The 27,828-nt window shown below is 41.9% G+C and overlaps 1 protein-coding gene across 3 annotated transcripts in view; it reads right to left on the reverse strand.

The window, feature by feature from the left end:
* The window catches only part of SHROOM2 (shroom family member 2), a 180,284-nt gene that overhangs the window by 74,622 nt on the left and 77,834 nt on the right, over positions 1 to 27,828 (reverse strand). For all 3 annotated transcript variants that reach the window (XM_084844225.1, XM_084844226.1, XM_084844224.1), the window contains exon 2: positions 22,438 to 22,589. In XM_084844225.1, coding sequence (XP_084700351.1) covers positions 22,438 to 22,589 — 152 coding nt within the window. The remainder of the gene's footprint in view (positions 1 to 22,437; positions 22,590 to 27,828) is intronic.

Genomic DNA, 27,828 nt, shown 5'->3' on the forward strand with positions numbered 1-27,828 from the left:
TTTGTATTCCGATTTCATAACACAATCTTTGTTCTGTTTTTCACAGGAAGCAGCTGGAACATTACAAGTAATGTGCCATGTTAAGAAAATAGCAGGGATCCTAGAAAACTAACTACGGGGGAGTTTCTTCTGAACTCAACAGGCTTCAAAATACGCCAACGCACTGTTCATTCCCCCTTGCTACCAGGAGTTGCATTAGCATCAGTAAGATGAAATACATTTTTTTCAAGCAATAAAAGGAACACCAATGGACAATTCACCATAAAAACAGCCTCTTTCCTGAGTGACCTTACATCAAGGTAGCAAGGAGATGGATCTGCTTCACGGACTTCCTTCCTTCACCTGCTGATTCATTGTACATTGAGGGGTAAGAAGGAATCGGGTATCAACCCAGACATTTCCACCCATTAAACAAAAGTCAAACAGAACAAATCCTTCCAACCCCACCCCCCCTTAAAGGAACTTTACTTAAGATATGCAAGAAAAACACCACTAGCTTGGACACATAATTTATAACCATTTTATCACTATGGAAAGTATTTATATTTACTTCCTTAGCTCAAAATCTTTCCCACCATGACAGCTCCCACAGGAATTGCAAGTGCAGGTACATACCCACTATCAGAACCAGGGTCAGTCCATCTAAGATTGCCTAGGTGAAAATACATGTTACCTTCGAAAGCACTTCCCTCAATGCATGTTGAAATATCCACTCTTTTGACTAAAGATTTACACAGAGCTCCTAAGAACATCTGTGCTAATCAATGCTACCAGCTTTGGGACTATCTTGTCAATGGAATGTTCCAAGACAGCTAGCTCCAGAGGGGAGGAGATATATACAAGCTTGAAATTTAATTACACAAAAGTAACTTAGAACCAAAACAGTCTAAAAAAATGTGTGTTTTTTTTAATGAACTTGCGTTCTAAATCATAATGGTTACATGCCTACAAAAACCTAATTTTGCATGTCAGCAAAAAGGGGCTACACTGCAGCATAAGAAAACAAAATCCCTAGAGCCTTCTAAACAAAGGCTCTCCCCTTCTGTTTAATCTGTGTGCCGCCTGTGAGTGAGCTTAGCGGATATAATTAGAGTCACAAAGAAGTCTTATTACTGCATAATATAAGGGGCAGCAACTATTTTGATTAGTCATACATACAGTTCTGCTGAGCAATCCCTATAGTATGGTGCCTTTACAAATAACGGCTGGAAAGTGAGTCAGGCCTGGAAAATCAATTCCAGATTTTTCTATTAAAAATGTACATCCCAAACTGAGAAAGGATACCTGTGCAGTGAAAAGCTCAACTGAGCACATGTGTTTTGAAAAACTAAAGACAACTATTGTTAGGATTACCATAAGCCCTTCCTGCCTTGTTCCTTTTTCTGAATCACTGACATAGACAAAATAGTTTAAAATGCCAGATAGGAAAAAGCTGGTTTGAAACTCAACATTAAAAAAATGAAGATCATGGCATCTGGCCCCATCACTTCCTGGCATATAGAAGGGGAAGAAATGGAAGCAGTGACAGATTTTATTTTCTTGGGCTCCAAGATCACTGCAGACGGTGACTGTAGCCATGAAATTAAAAGACGCTTGCTCCTTGGGAGGAAAGCTATGGCAAACCTAGACAGCATAGTAAGAACCAGAGACATCACCTTGCCGACAAAGATCCATATAACCAAAGCTATGGTTTTCCCAGTAGTAATGTATGGCTGTGAGAGCTGGACTATAAGGAAGGCTGAGTGCCGAAGAATTTATGCTTTCGAACTGTGGTGCTGGAGAAGTCTCTTACGAGTCCCCTGGACTGCAAGGAGGTCAAGGTCAATCAGTCCATCCTAAAGGAAATCAACCCTGACTGCTCATTGGAAGGACAGATACTGAAGCTCAAATATTTTGGCCACCTAATGCAAAGAGAAAACTCCCTGGAAAAGACCCTGATGCTGGGAAAGATTGAAGGCAAAAGGAGACGGGGACGGCAGAGGATGAGATGGCTAGATAGCATCACCGATGCAATAAATATGAACTTGAGCACACTCCGGGAGACAGCGGAGGACAGGAAGGCCTGGCGTGCTATGGTCCACAGGGTCACGAAGAGTCAGACATGACTTAACGACTGAACAACAAGGAAATCTGGAGTTCTTAGGGACTGATTGTTCATGGCTGCATGCTCAGTCATTTGGTACACAATTGCAACACAACATCTCTGGATGATAATGAACATCACAAGCTTATTTGTTCTTGGGCTTTTTCAAACCCTTTTTGTGTGTGAGTGTATATTTCTCTCTCCATTTGTTAGGCTCTACTGCCAAATTCTTAGACTCTACATCCTATGGCCGGGTTTGCACATCACTTTAAGCCATGATGGTTTATCAGCTACCCAATGTAGCTTATAAACTACTGTATCCCGCACATGATTGGAGAAGTCAGCTACTATGCGTAGCTTATTTTCCCTCCTCCCTCTACAGTCCTCCCACTTGGCTGGGATGGTATCCCAGCTTCCTCTGCACTGCATACCACTCTCTGCCATCGTGCTGCAATTCCTCTCTCCTAGCTGCTCAAGAGTGAAAACCCCTTTTGCACCAAAAAGGGGGTGGCGTCTATAAACCCTTGGAAGTTTGCACGATGGGGGCAAAACTTCATATACAGCTTTCCCTAGTAGGGAGGCACCTGATGATCCATCAAAACCCTGCATCCCTTTCTTTTTTCTCCCATTCCTTTTGTCTCCCTCACTGGCAGTAGTGTGCTTTTGAGAGCTCCTTATTTTTACTTTGCACTATGTCGCAGTGAAGGGCCGCGGTGGCTTAGTGGTTCAGACGCTGAACTGCAGACTGGAAGGTCGGCAGGTCAACAGTTCGAGACCCGAGTACTGCATGAGGAGTGAGCTCCCGTCTTCAGTCCCAGCTTCTGCCAACCTAGCAGTTCGAAAGCAAGAAATTGCGAGTAGATAAATAGGTACTGCCTCGGCGGGAAAGGTAACAGCGTTCCGCGCACCTCGGTGTTCAGTCATGCCGGCCACATAACCATGGAAGTGTCTTCGGACGGCACTGGCTCTTCGGCTTAGAAACGGGGATGAGCACCGCACCCTAAAGTCGGACACGACTGGTTGGGGACACCTTTACCTTTACCTTTTATGTCGCAGTAGTGCTATTTTGCAGTTGCAAAAGTGCACTTCCATAGTTGGAAGATAGGGTGATTGACGCTATATAGAGCAGCTCTCTTTTTAATTTGCACTATGTTGCAGTAGCCCTATTTCGCTGTTGTGCGCTTGGGAGATAGGGTGATAGGGGCTATACAGAGGAGCTCTCTTTTTACTTTGCACGATGTTGCAGTAGCACGCTATAGCTATTTCACTGATGTGCAATTGGAAGATAGGGCGATAGGGGCTATATAGAGCAGCTCTTCTTACTTTGCATGATGTTGCAGTTCAGGGGCAGCATACAGCATTTGTCATTGGCTATCTGTACATGGTGGCTAGGCAGATCTCAGAAACAGAGATCTGCCAGTTGGAGCAGAGCGACGGCAGCAGTTTTGACCGCTCTTGTCGAACAACTCTGTAGGGGATGTTTAAACCACTCTTTAAGCCACTGTGGAGTGCCAGACAACACAAGAAGCCATGGTGGTTTAAATAAAACTGACTGCAGACCATAGCTTATCAGAGTAGCTTATTTTGGCTTACTAGGCCACCCTGGCTGGGAAAAGTGCTTGCAGGCGACACGATAAGCCATGGTGGTTTATAAGCTACTGTGAGTAGCTTATAAACCACCATAGCTTATCATGACATGCGAACCCAGTCTATGTGGAAAACTCATCAAATCTAACGGAAGGATAAGCAAGACAGCGTCTTTCTGTAGTGATATCTTTTATGGTTTTCACACAGTCAATCATTCACACAAAACTGAGGAGGAGGGCTTTACTGGTGCAGCAAGAAAAGGGGCCAGCAGGCAAAATGGAATGCTTCTGAATGCTACACCCATGCCTTACCTGACTTCCTATAACTTCTTCCTATAACTGTATAGGTGAAACCTAGGAAAAATGGCCAGGGAACATTATTGCAGGATTGGGCATCTGGCTGAAGTCCCTCCCATACAGTGTGAGATGTTTGCCCTGTCTAATGGGAAAGTGGGATTGCCCTGTGCAGAGGTCTGTGCAGAGGTGTGCCAGGTTCATCATTCTGTGCTGCTGGGTTACTTCCTCAGTGATCTTTGACTTGGGCCTTTTTTGGCTTGTAGAAAGTAACAGTTCTGCTGAGAACCACCAATTTACATCGGGTAAGTACTTTCAACCCATAATGCACAAGAAACAACTGCAACTTTCCACCCATGTACAATGTCAGAAAAGAAGTATAAGAACCAGGACATGGGGGGATTCACCAACAAATCTTCCCATCTCCACTTACTATCCCAAATTAGTTCATGCACTTTCCTTTCCTCTATTAGGTGGAACACATCAATCCCTCTACTTCCAACGTCTGTTGTTATACTACTCAGAAGTGGCAAGAGTGTTGGACTAGGAGCTGGGAGATCTGGGTTCTAGTCCCCACTCGGCCATGGAAGCTCACTGGGTGACTTTGGGCCAGTCACAGACTCTCAGCCCAACCCACCTCACAGGGTTGTTGTTGTGAGGATAAAATGGAGAGGAGGAGGATAATGTAAGCCGCCTTGGGCTCCTTGCGAGAGGAAGAAAGGTGGGGTATAAATGCAATAAATAAATAAATAAATGAATGAATGATAGAGTTTGAAAAAGTGCAGAACAGGGCAACTAAATTGATCAAGGGGCTGGAGCAACTCCCCTATGAGGAAAGGTTACAACAGCTGACATTGTTTAGCTTGGAAAGAAGGTGAGTAAGGGGAGACATGATAGAGGTGTACAAAGTTATGCATGGTGTGGAGAATGTGGATAGAGAGGAAGACATTTTTCTCCCTCTCTCAAAATACTAGAACCTGGGGTCATTCCATGAAGCTGATTGGCGGGAGATTCAGGACAGATAGAAGGAAGTACTTCTTTGCACAGTGCATAGTTAAATTATGGCATTCGCTACCACAAGACATAGTGATGGCCACCAATTTGGATGGCTTTAAAAGTGGGTTAGACAATTTCACAGAGAAGGCTATAAATGGCTACCAGTCCTGATGGCTATATGCTACCTCCATTATCAGAGGCAGTATGCCTATGTACACCAGTTGCTGAGGAAAATGGGTGGGAGGGTGCTGTTGTGCTCATATCCTGCTTGTGGGTTTCCCATGGCCACCTGGTTGGCCACTGTGGGAACAGAATGCTGGATTAGATGGACCCTTGGTCTGATCCAGCATGGCTCTTCTTATGTTCTTAAATGTATGAGTCAGCGTTCAGATATCCTTTGTTCCCTGTTCTTGCTCTATCATATTAAAGATGGCCACAATAAAATCTTCTGCATACCTAAACTACTAGAAGTAACTGTAGGCAACAGTTACTACCATTGTTAGACCCGATTTTGTTTTCCTATCTAGGAATAGCAAGTAATTTATATGTCTGCTGTACTTAAATAAGTACAGTTGAGTCAGGGAAAACACTAGCCACCAGAGGGCACCTGAAGGAATGGACTGAACTTTCAGAGGCTGGCTTTATAAGCCTTCTGAACAGATGAATTACAATTGAAAGGAAATGTAATAAGTATACTTTTTACTTTAAGTCTGCAATACATCACCTGGCAATTTTGTTAGTGTGGGATACAAAGCAGAGGGGAGCCATTTTAACACTATGAAACATGGAAAAATGTAAAAGAAAGAAAACATCACTTGTGGAAATGACCTAACTCTCTAGATTCTTTGGAAAATTCACGTACAAATCCAAGAAAATATGGGTCTCACGTATTAGGTTTAAAATCAGAGAAGTTATTTGAGGGGCTATTCCAGCGAATCAAAACCTTAGTATCAAAAGAACTCCTAAACAGCAAGGTCTAGTGCAGGGGTGGGTAACCTGTGGAACTCCAGATATTAAGACTCTAGTTCCCATAGTCAGCATGGCCAATGGTCAGGGATGATGGGCATTGTAGTCTAACAACATCTGGAGGTTCTTTATCGCTGGTCTAATGGTTTGGAAATACCCACCTTCTGATTGCCAAATATGAGATTAAGGCTTCCATTTTCAAAATGGTATATGTTTGTATAATGCATATTATATGTTTGTATAATGCAAATTAGGCAAACTACCTTAAAAGGTAGTTTCGCTCTCCCAAAGAAATTATAAGAAAGTGGACAGGAAAAAATATCCAGATATTTATTATCACAGATGTTATCTATTTCAGCATTTCTTTTAAAATACTTAGCACAAGTGATACTGTTAACTACAGGAAAAAGCCTGTAAAAAGAATTGGCTGAGATTCTCCCAAACATTTCTCCAGCGCAGGCCCCGAGACTGGGAAATCCATTCTTTCCATTCACTAAGTATAACCACTTTCCAAACAACCTGTTTACGCTTCTGATGGTTTTGAATGTCTTATCAAAATAACTTTGCTGGATTCCTTAAAAAAAATAAATCTAGGCATGAATAACCTGGAAAAACGTGGGGGAAAAACACCACCACTAGAGACAGCATTTCAAAATGAACAAAAAATAAGATGTTCATTAACAGACGTTATTTTAAAAAGTGAATAAAATGTCATTCTTCAAATAATACATTGAGATTGCTTAAGGGTTCTTAAATGAAATATGGTTACTTACCTTTCCTAAGCAGAGTCTTTCCTGGCTAAATAAAATCTCAACAGCTTTTCCTTCAGATTTCCCTAAGCTCCACCCCACATACAGGAACAGGTTTAGGAATTCCCCTAAACTTCCTTACAAATAGGAACAGACGCTGTACACCGGCCTTCCTCTGCCCCCCAGTTCTTCTTGCTTCTTCTGGCTTTTAGGATGATTCAGATGTTTTAGGGACTACTTGCTGAAGTTCCCTGTGGTCAGACATAAAATAAGAACCTAAAATATGTTAAGTATAACTTGGCTTGCTCATAAAATTATCATGTTTTGTGTATTACATTTAAAAGCATGGATTATTCAGACAATAATTAAAAATTTATGGAGTTTATTTTTAAAAGTTTTAAAATATAATGATAATTTTATGAGCAAACTAAGTTATACATAATATAACTGTATATAGTTATACCTTTATTTACCTAAAGCAGCCTTCCCCACCTGGCACTCTGCAGAGGTTTTGGACTACCTTCCCAACTCCCAGCATTCCTGACCATTGGCCATGTTGCCTGGGGCTGATGGGAGCTGAAGTCCAAAATATTTGGAGGGCACCAGGTTGGAGAAGGCTGTCCTAAAGCAACAAAGTGACTTTAGATCTGTAAAGAAAGCTTTAAAAATTAAGTACTGCTTATTTTTCAATTCTCCCCGCCCCCCCCAAAAAAATGGTGGGGGGCATTTTTTCCCATGGCTTCAAAATTTCTGAAAATCTGACATCTCTACTCCTAGAGAAACAGAACATCACATACAGTAGGTGTCCTATCTATCCCCAGATTACTGCAGTATCTTTCTGGGTTCAGTTCATATACAACATGTCCCTAATCATGGCAAGATGCTGTATAAGTACAGGTATGGTGTCAGATGAAAGCAAGGGGTAGAGCAGGACTACAGTAGCATATTGATGGTCTCCTTGATATTTTATCCTCCTTTACCCACTCAGCAGGAACCGGATAGAGGGAGAAAATGGAAACCTCCAGGATTCCACAGAGTCTTAGGGAGGTGATGGCAGTTATGGGTGACTGTACTTCTGAGTTGCCCCTACTGGGAACAAAAGGAATTCTCCCAGTGGCAGACTTGTGGATATTTTTATCTAATTTATTGCATTTATATCTCACCTCTCCTCAGAGAAGCTCAAGGTGGGACAGATGAATGAGTCATTTTATCCTCACAATAACCCTGGGAGGTAGTTTAAGCTGATAGTGGCTGACCCAAGGTCATCTAGTGAGGTTAATGGTTGAGTGGGATTTGAACCTGGATGTCCCAAGTCTTCGCTCGAGACTCTAGCCACTACACCATGTCTAGTCTCACTAGGTCCTGCAGTCATGTTACCAACACTTTGCTATCGACAGTACTGAAAAACACAACAATTGCTGATATCCAAGTATTCTTGCGCTGGTGACTGAGCACTTGCTAAACAACTTTCAGTTTGAACAGTTTGTAACAAGGCTGGCTGAGGAATTTGCATCCATGATAGGAGCCAAATGGCATGTGACTCTGCCCTCCTTGAGTGATGTGTTAATAGTCTTAAGTCAGTAAAGGACCTGTCTTCTTGTAGACCTCTTAGAACAGACATGGGGTGTAACTTGCTTGTGCTCACCCAAGAATACCCACAGCATTGGAAGATGATCTTGAATAAACAGATCCAAAGAAACAGGTCAATATTGGGCCTCCAATATGATATAATAATGTGTACAATTTAGTGCTTCTAAAGACATAACTAGATTTTCATCAATGGGATATCTGCTGACCTACATACACTCATAGTAGGGATGTGTTGGCATAAACTCGTTTTGGAACCCTGCCTCACATAGGCCAGGAACTCAGTGTTCCAATATAAAGCCCAGTTGCAATAAATCATTTTTCAGCTCAAGAGCTAGAAAGTTATTTTAAAAGTAGTAACATAGCTGAGGTTCTTGTAAAATAAAATTACTGAGAGGGCCGATGCTCTAAATGCATCAGGAACTACAAAGAGCAGTGGCATAAAAATACAATGTGTTCCACAACTCTTAATGTTGACCCCCAAAATGTAAGAAATAAGGGATTCATATTTGGGAGTTACCCTAAATGAGAATTGGGCTATGCTCATGGAATCAGAATTCACACTGAGAAAGCAAGAAGCGCCTTTAACTGCCTTAGGAAAGTTCTTTGTAACTTGACCCTAAACCTTCATATTCAAACTCGCGTGCTGAGGTGCTACGTTTTCTTGGTGCTGATGTACGGAGCGGAGGCCTGGACTCTCACGGAAGCTGCTTGTAAACACCTAGAAGTGCTTGAGCTATGGTGCTACCACCGCATGCTTAGAACAACTTGGACACATTATGTAACAAATGACACCATCATGCAGAGAATGGGAAAGAGCAAAGAAATTCAGAAATGTGTAAAAGAAAAGAAGCTATCATATAATGCATAATGAGAAATTTTGGCTTTTACAACTCATAATGCAAGGCAAAGTGGAGGCAAAAAGAGGACCTGGACGATGTAAGACATTATGGATGTGGAATTTGAGACAATAGACAGGAATGTCATCTACTTCTTTACTTCAAACAGCAGTAAATAAGTTTATGTGGGCCAGAGTGATAAGCAAAGTCCAGTGAGGATATGGCACAGAAAGAAGAATATCGGAGTGAGAAAGGGTATTTGTTGTAGTTCTTATTTCATTCAATCCCGAAATAAAGGAAAGCCCAAGTAGAAAAAAAAAAGATGTGCCTGGCAGTATGGCATATCAGGCATATAAGCAATGAAAGGGCATAAAAGTGACATTGTCAACTGTACAATCTGATTTTGGAGAGGTTGATTTAGGATATAAATAGTCCTCGTATAACAGCTTTTGTTTTAACATGGACCTTACTGAATATTGTGTGTAGCTTGCAGGGAAGAACAGAACAGATGATCATGGCTTTTACTACAGTTCCTTAATCAGTTCTTGCCAGATCAGCTACACTCATCTGCCTTGCTTGGTACATGAAAAAGCTGGCTCTGCTGGCCAAATGGGGATGTCTCTAACCCGATAGCCTAGCAACTGCCATGTATATTCCACTCAGGCCCCTCTCCAGTAGAGATATCTATCCAAGGGTGATGGAACACTTGCCTTTGGGTGCACCTCAGTCTCAGGTGAAGCATTCCATGACTTAGGCAGCCTCTCATCCTAATGTCTTCAAGGGCCCAATCTCAATGACTTCCTCTCTAGTTCTAGATGAAAGATACCAGGAAATAATCTGTGTGAAAGCCACTCCATGGCAGACGTATGTTGTCTGGACCAACACACACACATTAAGTTATGTCAAAATGAATCTTAATGTTCACTGAGACCAGACCATCATCACAATCAGCCACTGAAACTATGAAAGGGCAGGAGGTTGTAGTGTACTTAATGGCAGCTGTCTTTGAATTTCAGATGCTGGGTCTGATTACCTAATGACCATGACCTGTACCTGCCTGGGTGAGATCCAGCCCAAGGAGCAGGATTACTCCTTAACATCCCGTGTCCCCCTCCACCACCCCTCTCCCTCTCACACTCGGCATTTCTAAGTCTGGCTGCTGTTTTATCTACTTCTAGCTAATTCCAATTATTCAAGTAATGGAACAGGTCAGCACAGTTCATGGTTATGGAAACTCTCAGCACTGCCTTAAAGGTATTTTGGTGCCCTAGCCAAGGTATAATTTTGCCCCCTGCTCCCACTTGTGAGAAAACAGGATAAAATTGGTTCTTTTGGGGAGAGGGGGTGGGGGGAACCACAAGCTTCTTGGGCTACTGATTTCTTCAGCGTTACTATACTAAGCACTGGATTTGGGCTGGTCTGAGGGATGGAAGGATGAGGGGGCAATTTCAGTAGATTGGGCATGGCTGCAACCTGAAAGGGATGTTCTGAATGGGAGATTTTTGGCTGGAAACCCAAACCAGGCTCAACCTTAACCTGATCCCCAACCTGCAACAAAGAGGAAATAGCACTGGACTACAATGCAGGCATGTTGCATTATTTTCTTTCAGCTTCATTCCTTAGGTGCAATGTAGGGATAACATCACTGGACTATACTATAGGGTTGATTATCTAATATCCCTGCTTCAGTCTGATTTCCAACGTACAATGTAGGGATATCAGCACTGGACTACATTACAGGGTTGTTGTATTCAAGGCTGCCAGAGGCAGAATAAACCACAATCTGGAATGTAGGGATAACAGGACTGGAATGCATCACAGGGTTGTTGTGTGCTAGACTCTCAACTCCAGCCCTAGCCTGACCCCCAGCCTACATTAGGGATATAACACTGGACTACATCGCATGATTGTTGTTGTAAACTACTCTAAGCCTCAGCCTGACCCCCAACCTGCATTATTAACAACACCATTTCAGCCACAGACTTACACCCCACAACCTCACCGTACAGATTATGAATTGCAGGGAGTACTGCAGTTTCGTCACAGTGAGGACCCTCTGTTGGTGCCTGGGGTGATTGCCTCATTTGTCTAGTTCCTGCCACAGTTCTGATTGCCTTCTGTTTGGGAATTCTCTAGTATGCCTTGCATTCTGCAGAGACATCTTTGGCATGGCTATGTAACAGGCAGGACAGAAAGAATACCCTTTTTTCTTCCAGCAGAATGGAATTGAACTGGAGTTTGTTTGTTTTTAAAACATGGATTAACTGCATCATTTGGGGGGGAAACCCAGAAGACTTAACTCAAACAAGTTAAGTCTTGTTTGAATTGTGTTTCTAATAAGTAAAAGAATTGTGTTTCTAATAAGTTAAAGAAAATGGGTCTGGTCTATTGGCTTCTCTTGCAAGTTGTTTTCCATGATAAAAAGCCTGTTTCTCTGCTGTCTTGACATATATATCATACCTATTCATATCTGAAGACCTGTACAGATGAAGGGAAAATAGTCAAGGAGAGGCTAGAATTAGGCTGATGTCATGTTTGCAAATGCTGACCATCCCATTAACTTCCTCTGGGCAAAGATGACATAACCACATTTAATATAAGGTTAAAGAAATATGGTTTCTAGTATGATGCATTTCCTAGTTTAATAAAATGATGAATCACTAACATATAGCTCACAGCATGCATCACAATCATGTGCTTCTCCCATCAAGAGTAAGCAGTCCCAACTATTACCACTTGTTTCTTGCAGCACACAAATATTTCAAGGTGAAATAAACCACTCTTCACATTAGCACGAATGGGAATTTGTCTTCCAACGCAAACAGCAAGTGTGCCCCCCATTTGGATCAGAACTGGGGGAGAAGGATTAAAATCCCCCTCCCCTCCATACCAGAGTCCCAATCTGGAATGAAACCCCCCCCCCATATCTGCTACTTGCTTTTACTAAAGCCATTTACACATTAACAGTTACACAAATAGCATCTCATCTAGTTTGTCCCAGTCATATCATCTAAGTTTACAAGATTTCACTGCATTTCATAGTATCTGCAGTCCCTGTAACGGACAGTGGGAAGCAAAACGTTTGAATTGGGAAAGCATAAAAGCTTCAAAAGAAATTTAAACAAATTGCCCACCAGACAATGAAACAATAATAGTTTAAAATAGTGAAGTCTGTATTATAGTTTTTGTTTAAAGGCTTCTCATAAAGTAAAAAGCTACTTTAACAGAAAGAGCTGAAAAAGAAACAAAATATCACTACTACCTCAAAACCTATGAGAGGGATGGATTCTTCTGCGGTTACTAGTAAGGTGTGATTTCACTTTGAAAAGGAAAATAGTTAAAATTAATTTGGGTAGTATAACTGCCCAACATTAGCAACAGTTTGCTATTTACTTCCAAGGTAAATGCAGCTGAACAGACAGCTTCACCAGCCTTATTTTTACAATGGGCATTTCTATTCAAAAATCAGTGATGTGGCTAAAATGTGGCAGTGAAATAGCTATTTATAAAACTCCATGGGCAGTATCCAATGCTCCTAGGGTGCTAATGGAAAGGAATGCTCACAGAAGGGAGCTCTGTTGACTCATCCTGTTCTGAACACACTAATTCGAGATAGTTTCCAGGGTTGCGCTAGCAAATGCTAGCACCCTATTGAGTTAGTGTTCATTTCTGCTAGCACAACATGTTTAGCAGTGGTGGACTGCTAGCACTTGATACTGCCTCATGTCTGAATAGCGGCAAGTGCAAGTACTGGGGCTTTAAAGGAGACTACAAACTGGGGATTTGGTTCTTGGATGGATGCCCCTTACCATTGTGCCTGCTCCTTGTCCCATACACTGCTCCTGCTAGCAATTCCCATTACAGCTTGCTTCCACTGTATTTATTTGATGTGCTCTGCATGCATGTGCATATAAAAAACAGGGGTGCAGCTTCAGGTGCAATGGCAAAAATGTACAAGAGCAACAGGAATGGGCAGGTCTGACACCCCACCTGAACTTCTAAGCTTTACATGGTGCAGCTTTACAAAGAACTGATATGATGCCTTTCCTATCAGAGTTGAAGGGTTTGCACCATTCAGTTTAGAATGTATTTATATTGTATGGGTTTGCACACTGCGTGCATGTTATGGGGAGGGAAGCACCACTCTGAATACAAGGTGCCAGAAATGCAATATTTAAAATGTATTTAATTTAGAATATTTATATACAGCTTCTCAGCAAAAGGCATGCTCTGCCATGCAGCTACAATTGGCTAAATTGGCCAACTTCTTGGAGTAATCTGTCACGGATTCATTTGATTTTATAGGCTTTGGCTTGGTTTGCTAGCTTACCTGCTTTGCATAAGGTTTGAATTCAAAGACTATAGGCTCTTAGCCTGTTTCCCATCTGTACAACAAATAAAGTGTTTCTAGAATGTCTTCAAAGGATGAAATCCTATGTATGTTTAGATAGAAAAAAGTCCTACAACTCCCAGCATTCCCAAGCCAGCCTAAATACTTAATTCTTTAATAAAATGCCCAATATGTGTTATATCAGTGGCTTGATCTGTAGGCAGGACTCACCTGCCTGAGTTCCTTTTGGTTCTCTTTTTGTGCTTGTGACACAACAGGAGTCTGGACTGTGTTAGAAATAAATGATTGAACACGGTCCTAGATCTGCTTTCTATTATCTCGTCTTAAAGAGAAACGCAGAGGAGGGGAAGTTGAGACTCTTAAGAAGGTAGCTTTACTTTTAAGTGAAACCCAAAAAATAAAGATTGTAAGACAGGACGGACAGTATTCCTGAGTCAAAACAGAAAACACTGGGATTGCACCAACAAACTCAACCATCTGCACTGGAGTCAATAAGATTAACCATTGATCCGTTCCCATAGAAGGTGTTTTGTTTTTTGCTTCTAGGTTCATTCCTAAGAAAAAACTCATGTTTGCTCAAAACAGCAGTAATCTGTTTAATATTAGAATTACTGCTCCAGCCCATTTATGCTCTCTTCCCTAAACATTGTGTTATTTTCTCAGCCTTCAGATACTGTTTAAAATTAGCCTTCCCCAACCTGGTGCCCGCTAGATGTGTTGCACTGTTAACTACCATAATTCCCATAATTACAGGAGTTGCAATCCAACACATCTGGAGGGCACCAGTTTGAGGAAGGCTGATTTGAAGTTTTTTATTCATGGGGGAGCCTTACAGTGCTATCCTATATATGCCTACTCTGAACATTTCCATTGAACTCAATGGTTTGAGGTAAGTATAGGATTGAAGCCCTTAATCGTTATCCGTTTTATAAAATTGTCCAATTTTTCTGGACACGTTGTGTTGCACATTCTGACCTGGCTGAGATTTACTTCTGCTTCTTAAAGGCCTTTCTACCCCATGATTCTGGCCAAGACTCAGGCCTGGTATGGATGTAACATTTCTGATATCCCAACCACAGTTAAGAGCACAATCCTATGTATGTTTAGACAGAACAAGTCCTACAGCATGAGGCAGCCCTAAAAGAAAATGTTCTGTCGAACGAAAAGTGTTTTATGTCCATACCCAAGCTACTTGGTATGATTTAATATACACTATGTTTTTAAAGCCAGCTCTATTGGTTCTAGCTTTGCCTGAAGTTCCATGCAAAATTTTACAACTTGCCACCAGGAGGCACTCTGAATATAAACTGCCAGTATCTAATTTGCTTCCCTTTTTCCTTCTTCAAGCATGTGATCTAGAGGGTGTGAGTTCTCCATGCCAGAATCAGCAGCATGAGGAAAAACAGGTAAAACAAGGTAAGGACTGTGTTGCACCTTCTGACCTGTCCGAGATTTACTTCTGCTGCTTGAAAACCTTTCTACCCCACAATCCTGGCTAAGACTCAGGCCTGGTACAGGTGTAACATTTCTGATATCCTAACCATGGTTTGGAGTACAATCCTATGCATATTTAGACAGCTAAAAGTCCTACAGCTCCCAGCATGCCCCAGACAGCCATGGGAGCTGTAAGACTTTTTCTGTCTAAACATACATAGGCTTGTGCCATAAGAGATGGACAGCATGCCTGTGTATTTCCCCTTCCTCGTGCATGTTCCTCTGCCCCTTCCTTGTTTTGCTCTAACGATGGTACAGTGCTACATTTGCAATGGTGCTAAACATGGATAATGCCAACCAGGTTCCCTCATGTCCAGGATTTGAGGCTATGGGAAGAGGAGGGATGTGGAGAAAGAGTGCATATGATCAGAAATGTTCTTTAACAACTGCACAGCCCTCACTGTGCCATAAAATCCCTCATGACAACACCAAGATAAACTATTGCAGTTCTGTAAAAATGAATAAGTAACAGTCTATAGGGCTTGAGGGTATTATGACAAGCCTTGCTTGGTTTAAGACAGGGGTGGGCAACTTGTAGGTCAAAACATCTGGAGGGCTCCAACTCCCATCAGCCCCAGTCAGCATTGCCAATGATAGGAGTTGTAGACCCAAACATCTGGAGGGCCACAAGTTACCCACCCCTGGTGAGAAGCAGCATCCCTTACTCCTGAAATGTTTCATTGTTAGAACGCTACCATAATACATACAATCCAGGAAATAAATAACATTCAATACCGAAGAGCTCTAGGACCTTTATGGAGCTTGATTCATAGCATAGTGGGGGACACTGAAGAATACATTCCTCAGTGTACAGAGGACAAGCATCAGTATAGTAGCAAGGTATTTATGCCTAATAGCTACAAAAGGAAATTACTGAACATCATTTGTTGAAACTGACCTTAGAACTAATTCAAACACTAAGAAAATGCATGAGATACAGTCTGTTCTCTGCCCTTGGCACAACTTCAGAATGCAGGTAAGGGATCACATAAGTGAAAACCTTCCCATGTCAAACACCCTGAATATGGAAAACCAGAACTTAAGACAGGGAAAACTGTTCTAGCTTTATCCAGGAAGAGAATTTGCGACAAGGGGAAGCATTCAAACATAGTTTCCCATGTACTTTTTCTGCATGTTTTGAGTATGGATTTTTTTAACCCTCATCTCTTCCCTATTTGACGATGACAAGGAGCATGGAGAGGAAGGGAAGATAGGCATAAGAGAAATTTTGTAAATAAAACTTTAATTCAACAACGGCAAAACTAATGTTCTGAGGTAAACAACTTGGTGCCCTTCAAATGTTTTGGACATCAACTCCCATAATTCTTGTCCATTGGCTTATGGAAGTTGTAGCCTAAAACATCTGGACAGCACCAGGTGGCTTACCATTACAAGTTGATGAAAACAGAATTCCTTACAAATTAAGTTCTTGCTTCCTTAATTCTGGACATTCAAATTTAATCTCACAAAATTTTAGACTCTAGGATGGCACACAGTTCAACTGCTAAAGTTGGCCCAATGTGTACACATTAAAACCAATGGCATGGATGTGCTCTGTGTAAAGTAAATGGTCTTCTTTTTAATTAGTTTAGCCAGTCTGTTTAGGACACACAAAAGACAACTTTGAACTATTTTAGCAAATCATAAGAACAAAAGAAGAGCCCTGGGGGATCAGAACAAAAGTCCATTTAGCCCAATATCCTGTTTCCAACTGTGCCCCCATCCACACCCCCAATGCTTCTGAGAAGCCCATAGCAGGGCACTGGACACTGGGGCGATAGCCTTCCCCTGCTGTTTGCTCTTAACCCAGCAACTGAAATTTGTAAGAGTTTCAGAAATTCTTAAGGATAATGCTTCTGACACTGAAAGTTTGATTGAGGTACCATGGCTAATTCCCAATAAAAGATGTGTCCAGAGAAAGTTACCTAATCATATTTTAATGCTATGCAAGGGCCAAAACAGACATTAAATCTTTATCTAGCAGTTACATCTTCTTTTTTCATTTTTACTCTAGAGAAGGTGCAAGGGGCCCAATCCAGATATTAAAAGCCCCCCTATTCCCATGCTACAGTCCTGATCTGGATCAGCCCACCTGCACCTATTCTAGAGTAAAATTGAGGGTGGGGAGCCATAGCTGCTAGATATGGATTTAACATGAAAACGTGGAAAATAAACGTGAAAAATTAAAGTAACGTCTGTTTTGTTCCTTAGCCAGTGGCCAACAGCACAACGCGTGGCATCAAACGCCATACAAATTAATTAAAAGTTGTGTAAAGAAGTATTTTCCTTTGTTCTGAATCTACGGTCAATACATTTCATTGAGTGCCCTTTAGTATTAGCAGAGAGGAAGAAAAAAATATCTCTCTGTTCTCTCTACACTATGCATCACTTTATAAACTACCATCACAAGGATGGACAGCCCTCCAGATGCGTTGGACTACAGCTGCCATAATTCCTGATCATTGGCCATGCTGGATGGGGCTGACAGAAGCTGTAGGTCAAACATCTGGAGGGCAGCAGGTTGCTTACTCCTGCTTTATCATTTCTCCCTCCAGTTGTCCTTTTTTCCTAAGCTAAAAAGCTCCAAGCACTTCAGCTTTTATCTCATGGGATGATGCTCCAAGCCCCTCGGACATTTTGGTTGCTTTTTTGCACCTTTCCCAGTTCTACAATATTTTTTTTTTTTTAATGGAGTGACCAGAACTGCACAGAGTACAACAGATGTGGCTGCACCATGGATTTATATAATGACATTATTATACTTGCAGTTTATTTTCAACTCCTTCTCTAATAGTCCCGGCATGGAATCCGACATCTCGATTGTCACCGCATACTGTGTCATAACACCAAACATCTGTGGAGATCAGGGCTGTGTTTCCACCAGCTATTTACTTCAGCCTGGCTGAATGGTGAGGCCTCTGTGTTTCCATGATGTCATGGCATTTAGCACCAGCCCTGCATTTTATTGCTGAAAAACCACTTCTTCTGAGACTGCTTATAGTCTGACTTTTCCAGCTCCTTTACTGACCTGTTTCCACAATCGCACTGGGTCCGGTATCACAGTCCTGCCCATGGGGCGTGTAGCCCAACCTTTGTGAGTGTGTTGCTCTGACCTCAGTGACCCAACCCTTTCCCTCCCTGTTTTCTGCAAGTTTCATCGCTGTTTTGGAGAAGGATGCTGAGGGACCAACTTTTAAATCATCATTGAAATTAAGCACCAGAACACAGCCCATGACCCCAGTCAAGAGGTGTTTCTCCCATTGTGCTGAATGAGGGTTGCCCTCTCAATGACCACAGAAATAACAGAGAAGCCCCTCAACTGACAAGGCACATATCAAATCCCAGTTCCTTAAATGCGATTGCCTTAGGATGTAACTCCTTCACAGCTTCCATATAGAGATGCTGTGCATTAAAATGGGGGCTGGTTTCAGTCTCTTTCCCACAACAAACCCATTAGTCTCTCCTCAGAAAAAAACTCCCATTGTGGTAGATGAGGCTGAGATTCTCCCTCAATTGAAATGGCACACATTAAAGCCCAATTCCTTAAATGCATTTAAGCAACCAAGAGAGGCTACAATGAATTGCCTTAGGGAGAAAGTACTTTGCAGCTTGCTTAGGGAGAAAGTACTTTGCAGCTTCGTTATAGCTATCCTGTGGATTACAATGGGGGCTGGATACCATCTTTGTGCTTACTACTCTCTTTCCCACAACAAACCCATTAGTGTCTCCTCAGAAGTAACTCCCATTGTGCTGAATAAGGCTTGCCTTTGAATGCCTACATCAGAACTTACAGAGATTCCCCCTCAATTGAAATGTAACACTTTTAAGCCCAATTCCTTAAATGTGATTAAGTGCGATCTTGAGGCTTTGGTCCATTGCCTTAGGACGCAACTCATTCACAGCTTTCATATTAAGATCCTGTGCGTTAAAATGGGGGCTAGTTTCCCTCTTTCTGTCCACCCCCCTTTCCCAGCACAAGCATATGTGTGTCTACTCTGAAGTAGCACAGAGCCCCAGGCTACAGCGATGATAAGCCGGGACTTTAAGCACTGTGGAAACTGGAAAATGAGAAGATGCAACTGGGGAAACATCGCAAAAAAGTTGCAAAGTAAAGCCGACAGCGTGGAAACACGCCCCAGGCCTAGGGTGTTTTGCTAGCAAGAAATGTCTATCAGTGTCCAGATACAGATTTATGTAAATATCCAAAGATGACCAACATTCACAGCTATGTAAAGAAAATGTATGGATACTGAAAAGGAAGGCACCTTAAAGCCAAGCGGTCGCAAAGCTATGAGTTGTGCTGCAAACTTAACAAGCCCAAATAAACAGATCATGAAGATTTCTCCATCACTTAGAATGCAGATGATGTATTAAAGGTCCTTTTTTTCCAAACTATAAGCCAGCGTAGGATCAAATAGATATGAATTATAATACAGTCCAGATGGGGTCTTGTTATAATTTATTGGTTCCTGGGCTATATAACTTTGGTAGAACTCCCTGAAATGGTTCATATTATGTGTTTTAGTGCCATCTGTTTGTGTGATCAGCTTTCTTTATTTCTTGCCACCACTCCACTCCTAAGCAAATTTTAGAGTACCGCTTAAAGGCTCCTTTAGTCTATTTTCTCTTAATGTAAACACGAGGACTAAATAGAACACTATCTACAAGGAATCTAACAGTGGAGCCCTATGCATGTCTACTCAAAAGCAAATACCATTATGTTAAGTGGGGGTGATTCCCAGGAAATTATGTATAGGATTGCACTGTAAGTGGTCTTTTTATTTCTAATATTATTTATTGCTATACAACATGAACAATCTTAATAAATTACTGTTTGTACGTTAGAATAGTACACATAGTAATACTGATATGCCATCAGAACAAAACCCATCTCAGTACCAAATTATACAATTTACACAGCTAATAACACAGAAGTACTCATTTGTACACTGCGAAGGATCCATTACATGAGATGGAGCTATGAGATGCAATTCTCCTAAGTGTGAAACTGATAATGCTTGGAAACTGGACTCCTGTTATGAAAATATGAGTCTGTTAAAGACATATGTCTATATAGCTGACATTCTCTCCAGCGTGGCAAAGTCCTGACACATATCAAGTAATACAAAAATAGCATATTGGGCATATAGCCCATAAGGATCAACAGGATGTCACACCCACTGTATTTCTCAGCTGTTCATAATGAATAATTGCCAGCATTAGAGCCTTTGCAAATTTCTGTTGTGTGGCATCTGGTTGCAGTATCTGGTGCCTTTTCCAATCCCTGCTATCCAACTACATTGACAAAAAATGTTGCTTCATAGGTGTTATTTATTTTTGTATTTATTATTCCAGTTTTTCCACAAAAGTATCAGAGGTGAACATAAAATACAATGGCATAAAACAAAAATAAATATAGCAATAAAAACAACACAGTATGATCAATCAGTAATAAAACCGCACACTCTCTTGTGTGATACAAACCATAGCTGGTTGGGTCACACTTCAGGGAAAACCTCTGTAAAGAGATAAGTTTTGAAAGACAACATCAGAACCGTGGAGGCCTGTCTAATGGCAACTGGTAAAGTGTTCCAGAGGGACTGGCAGAGATGGCAAAACTTATTATAATTAAAGAAGGATCAACAATTAAATTTATGTTAGACTGGAAACCTTTTATAGAATTTGTACAAGAAATAGAGAAAAATGATATCTATGTATGTGGATTTTGAACTTTGAGATGCTTCTCTTTGTTGTTGTTGTTAAAATTAGGAGAGAAATGAGATAACGTCTGTGAACTCAATGTATGATATACAACTAAGATAAGAACTAGAGAATAATAATAAGCATTTGTTGTGTACGGGGAGCCAAAGGTAGATATCTTACAATCTTAAGAGATATTTTAGTGTATGTGTATTGTGTGTTTATGTTGTTGTGTTGTGTTTTCCTTTTTAAATAAGTAAATAAATAAATAATTATACAAAATAAGTGTTCCAGGGGGTAGGTGCTGCAAGACTAAATGCTTGACTACAAGTGCTCCTGAGGTAAACCTCCGCAGCATGTGGCACCCTCAGAAGTGCTCCCTCTAATGATCACAGAGATTGCGCAGGGACAAAAGAAGTGAGACAGTCCCTAAGGTAACCTGGTCCCAAGTTGTTTAGGGCTCTATACAACACCTTGAACTTGGCCCAGTAGCTTATTAGCAGCCAGTGCAGTTCTCTTAGCAAGGGAGTAGCTTGCTGTCAGAAGGTGGCTCTTGTTACCAGCCTCACTGCTGCATTTTGCACCAGCCACAGTTTCAAGACCAATCCCAAATGTAGCCCAACACAGAGCGCATTACAATAATCCAATCTTGAGGGTACCAATGCCTGTACCACTGTGGCTAAGCTGCCATGGTCCAGGAACAGCCGTAGTTGGCATACTAGCCAAAGCTGTTAAAAAGGTTATATTTCTTTGAAGAAAATACAAATATCCAATCCTATTTTCCTAGGCCCATGGGCAAGCATCAGGTGTGGAGAACTTGGGGCCTTGTAAACCTCTGTCTTTCACACCTTCAGCAGCCTCTTAATTTAGCTCCATAACCTGCATCTTGAAGGAAACACTGAAGAGGCTCACAAGGAGCATAGCGCCATACGGCTGAACGTCCAGCCCGTGAGCCATTTCTAGCCTGCCAAGCCAGCCCATTCAGCCTTGGGGGCCTCAGGCAAGCCTCCTCCCCATATAATCTGGCTGTGCTCTCCTGGAAACACTGGCTGAGAGTGCTTTGCATAGGGGAGGGAAACCAAGGGGCAATCTGCCTCTTGAACCCAATGTAGTTCTCCATCCCTGCTAAAGAAGCTGAGCCAGAAAGCTGCAGGGCACAGGTTCCTGACATGCCTCTGTAGTCACCACACCCTTCTTTAGCCACTGGCTACTCAGGATCTCTCCACATAACCATCTAAGCCTGTGGCAACTTCTAACCATGTCACTCTGTAGCAAGGCAGTTGTGAGATTTAAGCTGTTGTGGTTATTTGGACATGCTTTTGAACCACGTGGGTGATGGAGGAGTTTGCAGAGATATGCCCAACTCTGAATTCTAGGCAAGCTGACGGCTTCTCATGACTGTCTCACCAGGAGCTGAAGTGATTTACATATGAACACACAAGCTGTTTACCCCACAGATTTCTTGGGCTGAGAAATGCTGCAGAGCAAGCCTGCAAAACCTTCAGCTTTCCCAGACTACTTAGTCGGGCTACTTATTTGTTCCCAGGAAATAGCCATTCGATGACATACAGGACCGGAGAGAGTGTGATATTTTTTGGTTTTTGAGTATTTTAAAATATAGATAAATCAATCAAAACCCACCAAATTAACAGCTGAGATTGTTTCTGCCACGGCCACAAACAGAAATGTACAAAGTGAAGAATAAGAGAGTTATGGCAAGGTTGACAGTCAGGATCTCGACTATCAAACAAAACCTGGTTTTAGTTCTTGCCATTGTGACTTACAAACTCACCTTTTCACCACAAGCTTTAGCATCTTGTGTGAACCTTTCACCAGGCAGATGGCCTCTTGCCTGAACCCAGAGAGGCCTACGTCGTTGATGCTAACAATTTCATCCCCAGCCAGCAATTTATCAACAGCTCCAGCTTTGCTGCCTTCTTCTATCTGAAAAACAAAAAGAAACTTGACATTGTAAAGACAGCCCAGAAGTTACTTACTAGAATTCTTTTATTTTAAAATATTTCTATTCTGTCTGTCTGTCCTATAGGAATCCACAAAGTGAATAACAGCTGCATAAGACAAGCAATTAAAAACAGAAAATAACAGCACCAAAACATGTACATAAAGCTTAAAAGCAACATGAAGCAGCTGAAACAGCAACAAATTCAGTTTAAACCCAAAACATCTGAAGCATCAGCTTCAAACTGCTACACAAGTCCTAATAATGAGGGAGTCAAGCAAGTCTCCCTCAGAAGGGACTACAACGCCACTATGAAGATCCTGTCTTATGTAGAGATATGTACCTTATCAGATGGCAGAACTACGCTGAGCAGGGCTTCCTGTGATTAACTCAGCAATAAGACCGATTCATAGGGGAGAAAGGTGGTCCTGAAGATATCCTGTTGTCAGACCATTTAGGTTTTAAAGGTCAAAACAGCACTCTGAACTGGGCCCAGTGGCAGCCAGTGAAATTTACATAACTGGAATTATATGTTCTTGTAAAGGTTTGAAGTCTATAGAGTGATGGTAAAAAGGTCAGGCCTAGAGGCCTGGAGTTTTTTGTTGGGGGGGTAACTCTGAGAGGAGTAGTTTCATTTTCCCAGGTAAGTTTCATTTCTTCAGGTTTGAATCAATACTTTTGGTTTGGGGGGAGGAGGATATATAAAGAGAGCACTAAGAGCAGAGTCAGGGAGACCAGAGCCTGAAGAAGAAGCAGGAAGAAGCAGTCTGGAGAAGTCTTAAGTACAGCTAGGGTAAAGGAACTTGTGTTTTGCAACTTTTTTTTTCTTAAATGCCTTTTGTATTACTTAGCTCTATTGTGTAAATACCCTTAGTTGTGATTGCTTGCTTTAATTTACCAATTAACTGTTTTGGTTAAACCCTGTGTCTAGAGTGTCAATCACCCCATGTTTACAGCCTAAACTCCATGTTATTGGAAAGGGGAAGGTAAAAGAAGGAAGTTGGGACTCTTAAAGAGGTAAGAGATCCTTAAGTAGTTACTCAGGGGGTCCAGATCATAAAGGGAACCCTGACAGTTCTATATAGTACTTCCAGTTGATCACCTGGCAGTGTATTCTGGATTAGTTGTAGCTTCCAAACACTCTTCAAAGGCAGCCCTACATACAGTGTGTTACAGTCATCCAATCTGATGTGTCCAATGCACATGGGGCAGTGGCCAGATTCTTCTTGTCCTGGAAAGGGTCCAGGTGGTACACCAGCCTAAGCTGGTAAAAGGCACTCACAGCTGTTGCCACCACCTGGATATCTGGAAGCAGCACCAGATCCCGGAACAGACTACATTTCAGATACAAGGTTACATCTCCCCCTCTCACATCCAAACAGTCTATACACTTAACCTACAATAAACTGATTCCCTCCAGCCAACACCACATCCATCTTGTCTTGATTATGCTTCAGTTTGTTCACTCACACCCAGCCCATTATTTATCTCAAGATACCGGTTTTCCACCGCCTTGCTGGGATTTATTGAAAAGGAGACAGACAAGTGTCATCTTCATTTGATCTCACCATATCCTGAGGGTTAATCATGGAGGGGGATCATTGATAAAATAAAGGCTGGGGAGGTCCCAATAAAATCTGGGGAGGTCTCAATAAATTTGACCCCCCTCCCACCATAAAAAAATTAAGAAGATATAGCTGCTAGTCTTTAAAGTAATGTGTAGTTTGAACCTCCGCACAAACTCTCCTACAGGTTTTACGTAGATATTAAACAGCATGACAGCTGAGATAAAGACTTGTGGCAGACAAGCGGTACTTCTTAGTCCTGCCCCAGCAAGGTGATCCAGCAAGATACGATGGACAATGATTTAGAATACCTCTAAGAAGTCCAGGAGAATCAACAGGGATAGTCTCCTTCCCTGTGTCTCATTCTACATACATGTATTTACAATAAACAATACAATATAGTTATGCCATGAATACCTAAAAGCAAAAGTCCGAGAATCTTGTCCTTTGAAGCTGAAAAAGGGAGAGATTGTTTGTAGGAGAAGCTTGAATCCTGACCTTCGCAAAACCTATATTTGTTTTCTTAAATAAAAGAGACTTAAGGTGCAATCCTATGCATATTTAGAGAGAAAAAGTCCTACAACTCCCAGCATTGCTGGCTGGGGCATGCTGGGAGTTGTAGGACTTTTCTCTCTCGAAACAAGCATAGGATTGAGCCCATAAATGCATTTCTGGATGTTCCTGAAGCACAGAGGCTGTGAACTGGGATAAAATGAAAATAATGTTAAAGAGAAGCAATTCCAAAATACTGAGAAAGTGGGGACTGGGAATATCCTTCAGAGGTGAAAAAAAAATGAGAAGTATTATATTGTTTTAAGATATACAGCCTATTCCTTCTAGGATCTTCAGATGATCAGAAGCTCAGCAGCTGACCAACATACATAATACACAAATCAGCTACAGGCCTGGCAAAGTGAAAATGCATCTCTAAGAGCAGAACATTTACCAGCATTACCTGACTTTCCCAATGGCAGGAACCAAACTTTAGAGACTTTGTTCAATGTTGCTTTAAGGAGAATTCACCTCCTTGGACTGCAAGGAATGTTCATTGTTCCCCAAGAGGCTATTTGTTTTGTTTTTCTTTTTTAAGGCTGGCAACACACTGACTGCAGAGCAGAGAGCATTTAGTTACCCCCCCCCCCAGCATCTGACTTCACCAGGGGGTGGGGACACAACACATTCCACATGATCATGGCCTACGGGCATCTACAACAGCACTAAGTGCAACCAGAGGACACAAATATGCCTGCTTTAAAACAACTAAAAAGCATTCCCCCCTCGACTACAGAACTGATTAATAAGGAGAACAGAATAGGGCGAACATTTTAAAGGGCTAAAATATATTTTAAACCAATTTGGGCTGGTGATTTTTAAAGGAATATTAACTTAAAGGGGAATTCTGAAAGATCATAATAGATGCTGGGAAGTCTGCATGCAACTATACTTTGTGGAGAGGAATGTAATCTCCCAGAAGTATACAAGAAAATCATTTAAGTTATCAAATCTCTGAGGAAATCTTCATTGCAAGGAATGAATGTAGTGGATGTTCACCCATTACCTACTAGGTCTTGTCTTGTTTAACTTATTACATTTTTGTATTGCTTCTGATTCTTTTCTACTCTGGGCATACATAACCTTTGCCATATCAGATTACTGTTATAATGTACTCTTTGCCCAAAAGGGAGAAAAAGTGCTCTCCGTTGCCAAACACCTTCATGAAACTATTGCACAATTGCTTTTCAGGCATTTAAGGGAAAATACAAACATTTCAGAAGAAGAAAAATATGTTCCTAAATATTTACCAAATAAACAGAGAGATAATCTCTGAAGGCAAAAAGGAAAAACAGGACAGCCAGAACTAGAACCCCATTGGATTCATGCAGAATAGAATGTGGTGTTTCAGTCAGTTTACTTGAAAATATGAAGCACTGTAATTATGTCAAGACCCATCATACAGAAAACAGTTTTGGGTTCCTTTGATTTGGCTGTACTGTTAGGATTTTCACTTAAATTCTGTCAGCTCAGTAGACTGAGAGCCAAATCATCATCAACTATGGAACTGCTCTGACTTGTGTAAAAAGTTGTTGTTGTTGTTGTTGTTGTTGTTCAGTCGTCCAGTCGTGTCCGACTCTTCGTGACCCCATGGACCATAGCACGCCAGGCCTTCCTGTCCTGCGCTCTCTCCCGGAGCGTGCTCAAGTTCATATTCATTGCATCCGTGATGCTATCTAGCCATCTCATCCTCTGCCGTCCCCTTCTCCTTTTGCCTTCAGTCTTTCCCAGCATCAGGGTCTTTTCCAGGGAGTTTTCTCTTCGCATTAGGTGGCCAAAATACTGGAGCTTCAGCTTCATTATCTGTCCTTCCAATGAGCAGTCAGGGTTGATTTCCTTTAGGATGGACTGATTTGACCTCCTTGCAGTCCAGGGGACTCGTAAGAGTCTTCTCCAGCACCACAGTTCGAAAGCATCAATTCTTCGGCGCTCAGCCTTCCTTATAGTCCAGCTCTCACAGCCATACATTGCTACTGGGAAAACCATAGCTTTGATTAGACGGACCTTTGTCGGCAAGGTGATGTCTCTGCTTCTTACTATGCTGTCTAGGTTTGCCATAGCTTTCCTCCCAAGGAGCAAGCGTCTTTTAATTTCATGGCTACAGTCACCATCTGCGGTGATCTTGGAGCCCAAGAAAGTAAAATCTGTCACTGCTTCCATTTCTTCCCCTTCTATATGCCAGGAAGTGATAGGGCCAGATGCCATGATCTTCGTTTTTTTAATGTTGAGTTTCAAACCAGCTTTTGCACTCTCCTCTTTCACCCTCAACAAGAGGCTCTTGAGATCCTCTTCACTTTCTGCCATTAGGGTGGTATCGTCTGCATATCGGAGGTTGTTGATAATTCTCCCGGCAATCTTAATTCCGACCTCTGATTCATCCAATCCGGCATTTCTCATGATGTACTCTGCATATAAGTTAAATAAGCAGGGTGACAATATGCAGCCTTGTCGTACTCCTTTCCCAATTTTGAACCAATCGGTTGTTCCATGTCTGGTTCTTACTGTTGCTTCTTGACCCTCGTACAGGTTTCTCAGGAGACAGGTAAGGTGGTCTGGTACTCCCATCACTTTAAGAATTTGCCACAGTTTGTTGTGATCCACACAATCAAAGGCTTTAGCGTAGTCAATGAAGAAGAAATAGACGTTTTTCTGGAATTCTCTTGCTTTCTCCATGATGCAGCGAATGTTGGCGATTTAGTCTAAAGCCCAAATAACAAGGCAAAGCGGGCTGATTCGCAAGTACCTCAGTGTGATACGAGGTGAATCAGAACAACTCCAAAGCAGCCTGAAGTGAAGTGGCTCATCGATGAGGCAACTTATCTGCCTTGGAGATTCGCAGTTCTTTGGATGCCTTCTAAGCAGCCCAGACAGCTTGGCTCCAAATGTATCAACTTGAGAGAGATCAGGGAGGGGGAGTTGAAGAGGAGGAGGAGGGAGGAAGCTTTGGCGTATGGCAACTCTAACTGCCAATTAGGGCTGAACATAACCCAGCAGTTTCCAATCAGTGACAGTGGAGCAGAAGCGGGGAGGGATACTGAATAACCTGGAGAAAAACAGCTGTGTGTGCTCACTGCCAGAGACAGAGATAATTCTGGTGGAGGGCTCT

The sequence above is a fragment of the Heloderma suspectum genome, chromosome 3, assembly GCF_057233095.1.
Source record: "Heloderma suspectum isolate Gila_16-S chromosome 3, 16-S_ref, whole genome shotgun sequence".
Lineage (NCBI taxonomy): Eukaryota > Metazoa > Chordata > Lepidosauria > Squamata > Helodermatidae > Heloderma > Heloderma suspectum.